At 43.5% G+C, this 13,935-nt stretch overlaps 1 protein-coding gene across 1 annotated transcript in view; it reads left to right on the top strand.

Moving 5' to 3' along the window:
• The window catches only part of LOC137373168 (di-N-acetylchitobiase-like), a 54,852-nt gene that overhangs the window by 29,100 nt on the left and 11,817 nt on the right, over positions 1-13,935 (top strand). The window contains exon 3 of the mRNA XM_068038026.1: positions 3,201-3,397. Coding sequence (XP_067894127.1) covers positions 3,201-3,397 — 197 coding nt within the window. The remainder of the gene's footprint in view (positions 1-3,200; positions 3,398-13,935) is intronic.

Raw genomic sequence — 13,935 nt, forward strand, 5'->3', positions numbered from 1 at the left:
CAACAGGTCTACTTAAATTTTAAAGCAGAAGGCTAGCAATAGAAGCTTTCTTGAGATTTCAGGATCTCAGAAGAATACGAGTAACAGGAATCATTCTTGAGGCAGAGATTTCCCAGAGATTGGAGGCAATACAAGTTTGCTACCATTAACAATGCAGGGCTTCCTCTCCGCAAAGGAGCCTTTCTCCAATCTTATTCTCAACCTCTACTCTCACTTTGGTTTTTGTGTCTGATTTTACAGCTGCCGTTAAAGCTACAGCCTGGTTTACTGTACTCTCAGTCAGTGCCCCTTTCTCTGCATTATCTTTCTGTACCCCAACAAGTCCCATGGTTTAGCTAACCACTTCCAGCATTCAGAACGAAGATGTTTCATCTTGTGACAATGATAACACTTTGGTTTGCAGACCTCACTTCTACCCTCAGCACCTCTCTGTCTGGCCTGAGGAGAGGATCCTGGGGTGTTCCCAGCTGCTCCTTCTTGTCCCCAGCTACTTGCCTTCCTTTCACTCTCCCACTTTCTATCCATCTCATGTTGTAGGGGTGATGGACAAAGGGTTTTGGCTTATTCACAAGCACAAAATCATCAGTGATTTCTGCTGCTTGTCTGACTTTTGAAACTTTTAGGTTCTCCACATGAGTTCTCACTACTGGAGGAATTGAATTTGTAAACTTTTCCAAGAGAATCAGTTCTCGAAGGTTCTCATATGTGGTTTCCATCTTTAATGCCCGTATCCAACAATCAAAATTAATTTGCTTTACCCTCTCAAATTCTACATAAATCTGCTTGGCCAACCAGCCAATCTACATAAGTTCCAAAACTTTTATCGGTAAGCTTCAGGGTCTAACTCCAACGCACCGAGAAAAACTTTTTTTTCCATCTCATAATCTGCAGAAGCCTCTTCAGGAAGTATGGCATAAACTTCATGATCTCTGCCTATCAACCTGCTTTGCATAAGCAGTGTCCAGCTTTCCTTTGACCATTTCATTTGTTTGGCTATTTTTCGAAAGAAATTAAAAGTGCTCTGCGTTCCTTTCCTCAAACTTCAGGAGAGCTTGTATAAATGTAAACAGCTTTTTGCTGGGTCCTGGGTTGGGTTCAGATTCTTCCTGACCCGAATTTTCCTGGAGTCAAGTCGACCTCTTTGTCTTAGTTCCATCTCTTTTAACCTAAATTCCCTCTCTTCTCTTTCACTTTCTCTCTGAAGTTCAGGTTTTCTTATTGCTTTTTTTTTCTGTTGAAGTTTTCTCATTTCTTTTTCAGCCTCAAGTTGTTTCATTTGTAATTGAATTTTAGCTTATTCAACTGCATCACCCTCTGACTTACTATTTTCTTGTTTATCTTCTTCTTCTTGTAATTTTAAATGTTGAGCTATTACGTCAACTATCTCTGCTTTTTTAGCACCTGATTTCAATTCAAACCCCAATTCTGCTGCCAACTCTTTTAGTTTAATCTTGGTTAAAGTTTTCAATCACTGAGGGGCATATTCGCCTTTCTCAGTAAAACTGCGACAACTGCTAATGCCATTCTGATGGTATAGCCTGTACCTGATTATACAAGAAACCCTGGTTCCCTTTTTTTCTCATTCAATTATTTTCCCTTACAACCAACATAATTAGTGTTGGAACTATCCCTTCAAGAGCCCCCAATGAATGTGTCATGACCAAGGCGGGAGTGATGTACTGTTAATTCAGTCCCACTACTCCACAGGTCACAGCACATTAGTAAAGTTTTTCATCTACTGGAAATTAGCTGAATTAAACACTTTAATTATCCTCCAGAATAAAGCACACCAAACCAGGTTTCTTTACACAATAATAAAATTAACTATTTATTAATAAACTAAATGTTAAACAACAATGAGATAAATCTATATATATATATATAAAAGATTTATTACTTCTTCCTAATCCTCATGCAGACACACATATGTTGGAAAACTGGTTAGCTGGGGAAAAAGACTTTTTGGCAACTGTTTCTTAGCAATAATAAAATAGATGGTGGTCACAGTCTGATAGGATATTTCCAGATTGGTGAGGTGTCCCAGAGATGAATAGTCAGATGCCACTCAAAGTCTTTCCAGGCAAGCTTGATGGTCAGTGATGGGTTGACATTCAAGGCAATTCTTCTGCAGCAGGTGTCACACAAATCTGTCAGCAAAAGGTATAGCAACAGGTCTTGTATATTAAAGTAGCAGTCTAGCAATAGAAGCTTTCTTGAGATTTCACAATCTCCCAAAAACAAAAGCACAGGAATCACTCTTGAGGCAGAGGTTTCCTAGACACTGGAGGCAATAGGTGTTTGCCACATTTAACAATGTAGTGCTCCCTCTCAGCAAAGGAGCCATTCTCCACAGAGAGCAGCAACTCCTCTTTCTCTGGGTCTTTTCCTCTCCAGTGATCTTTTTCCCTCCAGGCAGAACACAGTCACAACTCAAATGTAGACTTTCTTTTTTCAAGAGATGCAAGCCTTCGTTTCAGGGAGAGTTCTTTTTCTGTTCTGCAAAAAGCACAGGTCCCGGCCAGTTTGTTCTGCCTCCTGCCTGCCCAGCACTGGTCTTTCTCAAAACAAAAGTGAAACTGAACTCTTAACAATAAGTCATGTGACCTGTCAGTTCCCTTGCTGTTGAGTTGTTTGGAAACAAGTTGTCTTGCAGTCTGTGCCCCACCCAGTTCAGCATTCAATGTTCTCAGAGATTTTTTTCTCTCTCTGTCTTTCAAGACACAGAACACCAAGTTTTCTTTTTAAAACCAAACAACTTGGAACACACTTCAAAAATAATTAATAAGTATGTAAGAAATAGGAGCAGGAATAGGCCATTCGGCCCCTCAAGCCTGCCCCACCATTCAATAAGATCATGGCTGATCTGCCCCAGACCTCAACTCCTCTTTCGTGCCAGCTCCTCATAGCCCTTAACTCCCCGATATTTCAAAAATCTATCTACCTCCTCTTTAAATACTTTCAGTGATCTAGCCTCCACAACTTCTGGGGGAGAGAATTCCAGACATTCCATAATGAATATTTAGCATGGAAGGACATCTTGAGGATGTGGAAGGCACTAGGTAAATGCAAGTTCTAGCGAAATCTTCCCCTCCTAATTTCTACTTGATGCTGCCAGTTTTGTTTGTAAAGTGTCTTGGGACTTACTGTTCTGTGAAAAAAGCTGTATCAACATTAGTTGTTATTTCTTCATGCTTCACCAGAATTAATAGAACAAAGCTACTTGACTGACAGTACACAACGAGCAAATTGGATCACATATATTGTGAATTTTTTTAAATTACTGTATCTGGATGGAATTAATTTGGATCTGCAGAGCACTACTTCAAATTATAGTGCACTACCTCAGCTGCTCAGGGAAACCACAAACATGTTCCACGAGAAAATACCAGGATCTCAGGTAAAAGCCATCTTTTTAAAAATAGGGACAAGCAATTTAGTTCCACTTAATTATAAAGAAACATGGATAGTTTCCTGGATTAGTAAATTGAAATGAAGATTTCCAGCTGTTGTTTATCAGAGCATCAACTTGTTACGAGACTGTTTGGACCAAAGCTGAGAAAAGACATTTTAGTTTGAATCAGCTGAATCTGAATCTGCAGCAGACTTGGTGATGCAGAACATGTAGCCCAGAATTATACAAGTGTATTGAGGCCCAGATTCTAGTGATGGCATGTTTCAAACTGTAATTATCACACAAGTGGAAGAATGATACAGCACAGAAGGAGTCCATTTGGCCAATCGTGTTTGTGCTGGCTGTCTAAAAGAGCAACTCACTTAGTCCCACTCCTCTGCCAATTCCCTATAGCTCTGCAAATTTTATCTCTTCAGTTAATTATCCAATTCTCTTTACAAGGCCTCGATTGAATCTGCCTCCACCACACTCTCGAGCAGTACATTCCTGATCCTCACAACCCGCTGTGTGAAAAAGTTTTCCCTCATGTCGCTGTTGCTTCTTTTTCCAATCCCCTTAAATTGATGTCCTCTGGTTCTCAATCCGTCCACCAATGGGAACAGTTTCTCTGTATCTACGCTGTCCATGTCCCTCATGATTTTGGACACCTAGGAACGAACAAACATATGAACATATAAATTAGGAGCAGAAGTAGGCTATTCAGCCCCTTGATCCTGCTCCCCCACTCAATAAGCTCATGGCTGATCTGTTTGTGTTTCGAATTCCACACTCCCATCTACTTCTGATAACCTTTGATTCCCTTGCCTAACAAGAAACTATCTACCTCTGCCTTAAAGATATTTAATATCCCCGCCTCCACCACCTTCTGACGCAGAGAGTTCCAAAGTTGCACAACCCTCTAAGAGAAAAAATTTCTCCTCATCTCTGTCCTAAAAGAGCGACCCCTAATTTTAAAATAGTGCCCCCTAGTTCTGGACTCCCCACAAGAAGAAACATCCTCTCCACATCCACCTTGTCAAGACCGTTCAGGATCTTATATACTTCAATAAAGTCTCCCCTCACTCTTCTAAACTCCAGTGAAAACAAGCCTAGTCTGTCCAACCTTTCCTTGTAAGACAACCCGCTCATTCCAGGTATCAATCTAGTAAACCTCCTCTGATCATACTTCAACATATTCACATCCTTCCTTAAATAAGGAGACAGTATTCGAGATGTGGTCTCACCAATGCCCTGTATAAGTGAAGCATAACATCCTTACTTTTATTTTCAATTCCTCTCATAATAAAGGGGAGCATTCCATTACTTCTTTAATACCTGCTGTAGCTGCATACTAACTTTTTACGACTCATGCACTAGAACACCTAGATCCCTCTGCACCTTGGAATTTTGCAGTCATTCTCTATTTAAGTAGCATTCAGCTTTTTTATTCTTCCTGCCAAGCTGAACAACTTTACATTTTTCCACATTATATTCCAGCTGCCAGATTTTTGCCCACACATTCTACCCATCTATATCAGTCTGCAGTCTCCTTATGTCCTCTTCATAACTTTCCTACCTATCTTTGTGTCATCTGCAAATTTAGCTACCATGCCGTCGCTCCCTTCATCTAAGACATTGATATAAATTATAAAAAGTTGTGGCCCCAACATAGATCCTTGCGGGATACCACTCGTCACATCCTGCCAATCAGAAAAGGATTCATTTCTGCATACACTCTGTTTTCTGCCAGTCAGCCAATCTTCTATCCATGCTAATATGTTACCCCCTACACCTGAGCTCCTACTTTGCACAATAACCTCTAAATGGCACCTTGTCAAATGTTTTCTGGAAATCCAAGTACAGTACGTCAACGGGTTCCCCTTTATCCATAGCACATGTCACTCCATCAAAGAACTCCAATAAATTGATGAAACATGATTTTCCCTTTCAGAAAACCATGCTGACTATTCCCGATTTCCTTCAGTTTTTCTAAGTGCCCAGTCACGACCTCCTTCATGATCGATTCTAATGACAGACGTCAAGCTAACTATCCGATAACTGACCTCTACCTACTTTCCTCTTAATCTTCTTTTCTCCAAAGAGAACAACCCCAGCTTCTCCAATTTATCAGCAGGAAAGCGGGAAACAACAGGCCAGTTACCTTAACATCTGTCATAGGGAACATGTTAGAAGCTACTATCAAAGATGTTGTAGCAGGGCACATAGAAAAATTCAAAGTAATCAGGCAGAGTCAACATGGTTTTATATTGCCTTCCCTTATTCTTCCTACAAAAATGAATCACTTCACACTTTTCTGCATGAACTTTGGGGCCACTGCTGTTTGTCATTTTTATAAATGACCTGGAAGAGGGTGTAGAAGGGTGGGTTAGTAAATTTGCGGATGACACTAAGGTCGGTGGAGTTGTGGATAGTGCCGAAGGATGTTGTAGGGTACAGAGGGACATAGATAGGCCGCAGAGCTGGGCTGAGAGATGGCAAATGGAGTTTAATGCGGAAAAGTGTGAGGTGATTCACTTTGGAAGGAGTAACAGGAATGCAGAGTACTGGGCTAATGGGAAGATTCTTGGTAGTGCAGATGAACAGAGAGATCTTGGTGTCCAGGTGCATAAATCCCTGAAGGTTGCTACCCAGGTTAATAGGGCTGTTGAGAAGGCATATGGTGTGTTAGCTTTTATTAGTAGGGGGATCGAGTTTCGGAGCCACGAGGTCATGCTGCAGCTGTACAAAACTCTGGTGAGACCGCACCTGGAGTATTGCGTGCAGTTCTGGTCACCGCATTATAGGAAGGATGTGGAAGCTTTGGAAAGGGTGCAGAGGAGATTTACTAGGATGTTGCCTGGTATGGAGGGAAGGTCTTACGAGGAAAGGCTGAGGGACTTGAGGTTGTTTTCGTTGGAGAGAAGGAGGAGGAGAGGTGACTTAATAGAGACATATAAGATAATCAGAGGGTTAGATAGGGTGGATAGTGAGAGTCTTTTTCCTCGGATGGTGATGGCAAACACGAGGGGACATAGCTTTAAGTTGAGGGGTGATAGATATAGGACAGATGTCAGAGGTAGTTTCTTTACTCAGAGAGTAGTAGGGGTGTGGAACGCCCTGCCTGCAACAGTAGTAGACTCGCCAACTTTAAGGGCATTTAAGTGGTCATTGGACAGACATATGGATGAAAATGGAATAGTGTAGGTCAGATGGTTTCACAGGTCGGTGCAACATCGAGGGCCGAAGGGCCTGTACTGCGCTGTAATGTTCTATGTTCTATGTTCTCTATCTGCTCCTCTATCTCTCCCTGACTGTTTGGAAGCCTGTTGTACACTCCCAGCCAAGTGATTGCCCCTTTTTTGTTTTCAAGTTCTACCTAAATTGCCTCATTTGAGGAACATTCTGTGATATCATCCCTCCTTACTGCAGTAATTGATTCCTTGATTAACAGTGCAATGCCACCTCCTCTTTTATCCCCTCCCCTGTCACGCCTGAATGGCAAAGTTTGTTCACTTTGGTCGTAAAAATAGAAAAGCAGAATATTTTTTAAAAGGTGTGAAACTGGTAAGTGTTAATGTTCAGAGAGACTTGGGCGTACTCGTCCAAGGAATACACAAAGTTAACATGCAGGTGCAGCAGGCTATGAGGAAGGCAAATGGCATGTTGGCCTTTATTGAAAGGGGATTGGAGTACAGGAATAAAGAAGTCTTACTAAAATTGTACAGGGCTTTGGTGAGACTGCACCTGGAATATTATGTGCAGTTTTGGTCTCCACATTTAAGAAATGATATACTTGCACTGGAGGCAGTGTAGCGAAGATTTACTAAATTGGTTCCTGGAATGAGGAGATTGTTCTAAGATGAGAGGCTGAGTAAATTGAGCCTATATTCTGTGGAGTTTAGGAAAATGAGAGGCGATCTAATTGAGACATACAAGATTCTGAAAGGGCTTGATAGGGTAGAAGCTGAGAGATTGTTTCTGCTGGTCAGGGAATCTCGGCACAGTCCTGGGATCATTCAGGACCGAGACGAGGGGAAATTACTAGTCTCAAAGGGTTGTGAATCTTTGGAATTCTCTACCCCAGAGAGTTGTGGATGCTCCATCATGGAAAACATTTAAAGTTGGGATAGAGAGATTTTTGGTCTTGCAGGGTATCAAGGATATGGGGTGTGGGCAGGAAAGTGGAATTGAAGCCCAAGATCACCCATGATCGTATTGAATGGTAGAGCAGGTTCAATGGGCCATATGGTCCACTGCTCCTATTTCTTGTGTTCTTGTGAACCCCACTATTTACCCTTCTCCAGTCCAAACACAACCGTTCACCACTATGCTCTGTTTCCTGTCACCCAGCCAACTTCGTATCCATGCTGCCACTGTCCCTTTTATTCCACGAGCTCTACCTTTGCTGATAAGCCTGTATTATGGCACTTTCTCAAATGCCTTTTGGAAGTCCATGTACACCACATCAACATCATTACCTTCATCAATCCTCTCAGTTACCTCATCAAAAAACTGAAGGAAATTAGTAAAACATGATTTTCCCTTTAAAAATCCATGCTGGCTCTCCTTAATTAATCCACATTTATCCAAGTAACTATTAATTTTGTCCCAAATTATCATTTCTAAAATTTTTCCCACCACCGATGTTAAACTGACTGGCCTGTAGTTTCTGGATTTGTCCTTACACCCTTTCTTGAATAAGGGTGTAACATTTGGAATTCTCCAGTCCTCTCGCACCATCCCTGTATCTAAGGAGGATTGAAAGTTTATGGACAGTACCTCTGCAATTTCCACCCTTACTTCCCTCAGAAAACTTGGATGAATCTCATCCAGTCCTGTTGACTTTAAGTACAACCAGTCTATCTAATACCTCCTCTTTATTAATTTCTAGCCCCTTCAATGTCTCAACTACCTCCTCTTTCACTGTGACTTGAGCAGCACCTTCTTCCTTGGTGAAGACAAATGCAAAATACTCATTTAATATCTCAGCCACGCCCCCTGCCTCCATTCATAAATCCACTTTTATATCCCTAAAAGTCCCGGCTTTTCCTTTTACCACCCCTCTACTGTTTATATGGCTATAGAAGACTTTTGGGTTCCCTTTTGTGTGAGCTGGTAGACTCTTCTCATACTCTCTCTTTGCTTCTCTTAGTCATTGTTTCACTTTCCGTCTGAACCTTCAATATTCAGCCTGGTGGCAATTGTATTATCCACCTGAAATCTGTAATATGCAGCCATTTTCAGCTTATTCTCTATCTCTTTTGTCATCCAGGGAGTTTTTGATTTATTTAGAGACACAGCACTGAAACAGGCCCTTTGGTCCATCGGCTCTGTGCCGACCATCAACCACCCATTTATACCAATCCTTCATTAATCCCATTACCCTCTCACATCCCCACCTTCCCTCAATTCCCCTACCACCTACCTATACGAGGGGCAATTTACAATGGCCAATTCACCTATCAACCTGCAAGTCTTTGGCTGTGGGAGGAAACCGGAGCACCCGACGAAAACCCACGCGGTCACAGGGAGAACTTGCAAACTCCGCACAGGCAGTACCCAGAATCGAACCCTGGTCGTTGGAGCTGTGAGGCTGCAGTGCTAACCACTGCGCCACTGTGCTGCCCCAGTTTGTTTGCCCTGCCTTTCCCCTTTGACTGTACACAAACTATCTCCTCTTTAAAGGCTGCCCATTGTTTCAAAGAACAAAGAAAGAACAAAGAACAGTACAGCACAGGAACAGGCCATTCGGCCCTCCAAGCCTGCGCCGATTATGGTGCCTGTCTAAACTAAAACCTTCTGCACTTCCGAGGTCCGTATCCCTCTATTCCTATCTTACTCATATATTTGTCAAGATGCCTCATAAACGTCGCTATCGCACCTGCTTCCACCACCTCCCCCGGCAGCAAGTTCCAGGCACTCACCACCCTCTGTGTAAAGAACATGCCTCGTAGATCCCCTCTAAACTTTGCCCCTCTCACCTTAAACCCATGTCCCCTAATAATTGACTCTTCCACCCTGGGATAAAGCTTCTGACTATCCACTATATCCATGCCACTCATAACTTTGTAAACCTCTATCATGTCGCCCCTCCACCTCTGTCGTTCCACTGAAAACAATCCGAGTTTATCCAACCTCTTCTCATAGCTAATACCCTCCAGACCAGGCAACATCCTGGTAAACCTCTTCTGTACCCTCTCCAAAGCCTCCACGTCCTTCTGGTAGTGTGGCGACCAGAATTGTACGCAATATTCCAATATTCCAATATTCTAAGGTTCTGTACAGCTGCAACATGACTTGCCAATTTTTATACTCTATGCCGCGACCAATGAAGGCAAGCATGCTGCATGCCTTCGTTGCAGGTTTGCCTGCAAATCTTTGATTCCAATTTATTCATACGGTCATGGAGTCATTTACCACACAGAAGGAAGCCATTCGGCCCATCAAGTCTCCATGAAGCAATCTAGTCAGTCCCAATGCCCTGCTCGATCCCTGTAGTCCTGTACATTTATTTCTTACAAGTGCCCATCCAATTTCCTATTTAAATCATTGATTGTTTCCCCTTCGACCACACTCATGGCAGCGAGTTCCAGGTCATTACCACTCGCTGTGTAAAAAAGTTCTTCCTCACCTTCCCCCTGCATCTTTTAGCCAAAACCTTAAATCAGTGTCCTCTCGCCCTTGTACCATTAGCTAATGTGAACAGTTATTCCTAGTCTACCTTATTGAAGCCTTTCATCATCTTGTACACCTCTATCTCACCTCAATCTGCTTTGCTCCAGTGTTTCCAAACTAACCTTGTAACTTAAATCGCCCATTGCTGGAACCATTCTGGTACATCTCCTCTACAGCCTCTCACAGACCCTCATAACCTTCCTAAAGTGTGGTGAACAGAACTGGATGTAATACTTCAATTTGGGCCTAACTAGAGCTTTACAAATGTTCAACATTACTTACCTGCGTTTGTACTCAATGCCTTTATTTATGAAGCCCAAGATCCCATATGATTTGCTAACCACTCTCTCAATATGTCCGACCACCTTCCAAGATCGATGCACATGCAGCCCCAGGTCCCTCTCTGTTCCTGCACACTCTTTAGAACTGGGCCATTAAATCTATATTGCTTCACCCTATTCCTTCTACCAAAATGCATCACCTCACACTAGTCTGTTTTAAATTCCATCTGCCACCTGTCTGCCTATTCTGCTCGCCCAGGGTTGTCCAACATACGACCCGTGGGTCAGGATCCAGCCTGTCAAAGGTTTCCATCCGGCCCACATTCCTCTGTGGAGAGAGAAGCAGAGTTAATGGCTCAGGTCTGTGACCTTGTATCAGAATGGGGACAGAGAGGGGTGAACAACACAGAGAGGGGAAACAACACAGAGAGGGGTGAACAACACAGAGAGGGGGGAACAACACAGAGAGGGGTGAACAACACAGAAAGGGGGGAACAACACAGAGAGGGGGAACAACACAGAGAGGGGGGAACAACACAGAGAGGGCTGAACAACACAGAGAGGGGGAACAACACAGAGAGGGGTGAACAACACAGAGAGGGAGAACAACACAGAGAGGGGGGAAACAACACAGAGAGGGGGGAACAACACAGAGAGGGGGGAACAACACAGAGAGGGGTGAACAACACAGAAAGGGGGGAACAACACAGAGAGGGGGAACAACACAGAGAGGGGGGAACAACACAGAGAGGGCTGAACAACACAGAGAGGGGGAACAACACAGAGAGGGGTGAACAACACAGAGAGGGGGGAAACAACACAGAGAGGGGGGAACAACACAGAGAGGGCTGAACAACACAGAGAGGGGGAACAACACAGAGAGGGGTGAACAACACAGAGAGGGGGGAAACAACACAGAGAGGGGGAACAACACAGAGAGGGGGGAAACAACACAGAGAGGGGGGAACAACACAGAGAGGGGGAACAACACAGAGAGGGGGAACAACACAGAGAGGGGGGAAACAACACAGAGAGGGGGAACAACACAGAGAGGGGGGAAACAACACAGAGAGGGGGGAACAACACAGAAAGGGGTGAACAACACAGAGAGGGGTGAACAACACAGAGAGGGGGAACAACACAGAGAGGGGGAACAACACAGAGAGGGGGGAACAACACAAAGAGTGGGGAACAACACAGAGAGGGGGAACAACACAGAGAGGGGTGAACAACACAGAGAGGGGGAACAACACAGAGAGGGGGAACAACACAGAGAGGGGGGAACAACACAAAGAGGGGGGAACAACACAGAGAGGGGTGAACAACACAGAGAGGGGGGAACAACACAGAGAGGGGGAACAACACAGAGAGGAGTGAACAACACAGAGAGGGGGGATCAACACAGAGAGGGGTGAACAACACAGAGAGGGGGAACAACACAGAGAGGGGGAACAACACAGAGAGGGGGGACATAGGGAGAGAGAAAGAGACTGAGAAAGAGGGAGAGAGAGTGCTCAAGATCACTCCTGACAGAATGACATCTATCCGGAATACTCGGCATCACTGATGAAAAGTCACAGACCTGAAATGTTAACTCTGCTTCTCTGTCCACAGCTGCTGCCTGACCTGCTGAGTATTTTCAGCACTTTCTGTTTTTATTTCAGATTTCCAGCATCTGCAGTATTTTGCTTTTATGTTAATGTACATTTGTTGTTTTGATTAATAATAATATAATTTTGTTACGCCTTTCTCTTTCTGAAATTGTCTCACCACCGCCTATGTCAGACACAAATTGTAATGTGCTCCCCCCACCCCCGCCATTTGAAAAGTTTGGATCACCCTGTGCTAGTCAATTTCTGTCCTGTTGCAGGCGATTCGTATCATCCTCACTGTTTGCCACTCCTCCAAAATTGGTATCTTCAGCAATTTTTTTAAAATTTTGCTTTATATTCCAAGATCCAAGTTGTTTATATATAGCAAAAAAGCAGTGGTCCTAACATTGACCCTTGGGAACACCATTACCTCCCATTCTCCAGTCTGAAAAACAACCATTTACCACCACTCGATATTTTATATCCTTCAGCCAATTTTTTATCCAATTAGTCACTGATCCTCCTATTCCATGTGCCTGAGTTCCATTAACCAGCCTTTTATGTGGTATTTAATCAAATGCTTTCCAGATCTGTTCTCATCCCATTGATGTTGACCCTCCCCCTATTAATTATTTTCACTCTGGATTGCTCCTTGTACTTTTCCACAGCCAACCTAACCCTTATGATACTATGATCACTGTCCTCTAAATGTTCCACTACTGACACTTGATCCACTTGACCCACCTCATTCCCCAGAACCAGATACAGCAATGCCTCCTTCCTTTGTTGGACTGGAAACATACTGATGTAGAAAATTCTCCTGAACACACTCCAGAAACTCTTGCCCCTCTCTGTCCTTTACATTACTACTATCCGAGTCTATATCAGGATAATTAAAGTCCCCCATTATAACGACTCTATAATTCTTGCCCCAGTCTGTAATGTTCCTGCAAATTTGTTCCTCAAATCTTTCCCACTATTTGGTAGTCTATAGAATACACCCATCAGTGTAATGGGGTACCTCTATTGTTTCTTAGCTCTAACCAAATAGATTCTGTCCTTGACCCCTCTAGGACAACCTCTCTCTCCAGCACTGTAATGTTCTCTTTAATCAATGCAGCTGTCCCTTCCCCCACCTTTCCTTCCCTATCTTTCCTGAACACCTTGTATCCAGGAATATTTAGTACCCAGTCCTGCCCTTTATTTGAGCCAGGTCTCCATTATCACCACAACATCATATTTCCACTTGCCTGCAGCTCACCAACCTTATTTATTACACTCCACGCATTCACATTCATGCACTATAAACCTAATTTCGACATTTTTACATTCCCTCTTACTCTGACCCCACCTAATGCCTTACTATTTCCTATTCTAGTGCTATCCGTTTCTCCAAATCCTCTGTGCACCTTGTTTTATTCTCTCTACTATTACCTCCTGGTTCCGCATCCCTGCCAAGTTAGGTTAAACCTTCCCAAATAGCACTAGCAAATCGCCCTGCAAGGACATTGGTCCTGGCTCTCTTCAGGTGCAACTCGTCCGGCTTGCATAGGTTCCATCTCCCAGAACCAGTCCCAATGTCCAAGGAATCTAAAGCCTTTCCTCCTGCACCATCTCTCCAGTCATGCATTCATCTGCTCTTTCTTCCTATTTCTGTACTCACCTGCGCATGGTACTGGGAGTAATCTGGAGATTATTACCTTTGAGATGCTGCTTGCTAGTTTCTTTCCTAACTCCTTGAACTCTACCTGCAGGACCCCATCTCTCTTTCCAGCTGAGTTGTTGGTACTGATATGGACCACGACCGTTAGTTGCTCACCCTCCCCCGTCAGAGTGCTCTGCAACTGTTGAGTGACATCCATGACCCTGGCGTCAGGGAGACAACATAACATCCTGGATTCACATCTGTGGCCACAGAAACACCTGTCTGTTCCCCTATTGAATTCCATCTCACTATTGCTTTTCCAATCTTCCTGATTAATATTTAGACAATCAA

Source organism: Heterodontus francisci, chromosome 8 (genome assembly GCF_036365525.1).
Source record: "Heterodontus francisci isolate sHetFra1 chromosome 8, sHetFra1.hap1, whole genome shotgun sequence".
NCBI classification, from domain to species: Eukaryota; Metazoa; Chordata; class Chondrichthyes; order Heterodontiformes; family Heterodontidae; genus Heterodontus; species Heterodontus francisci.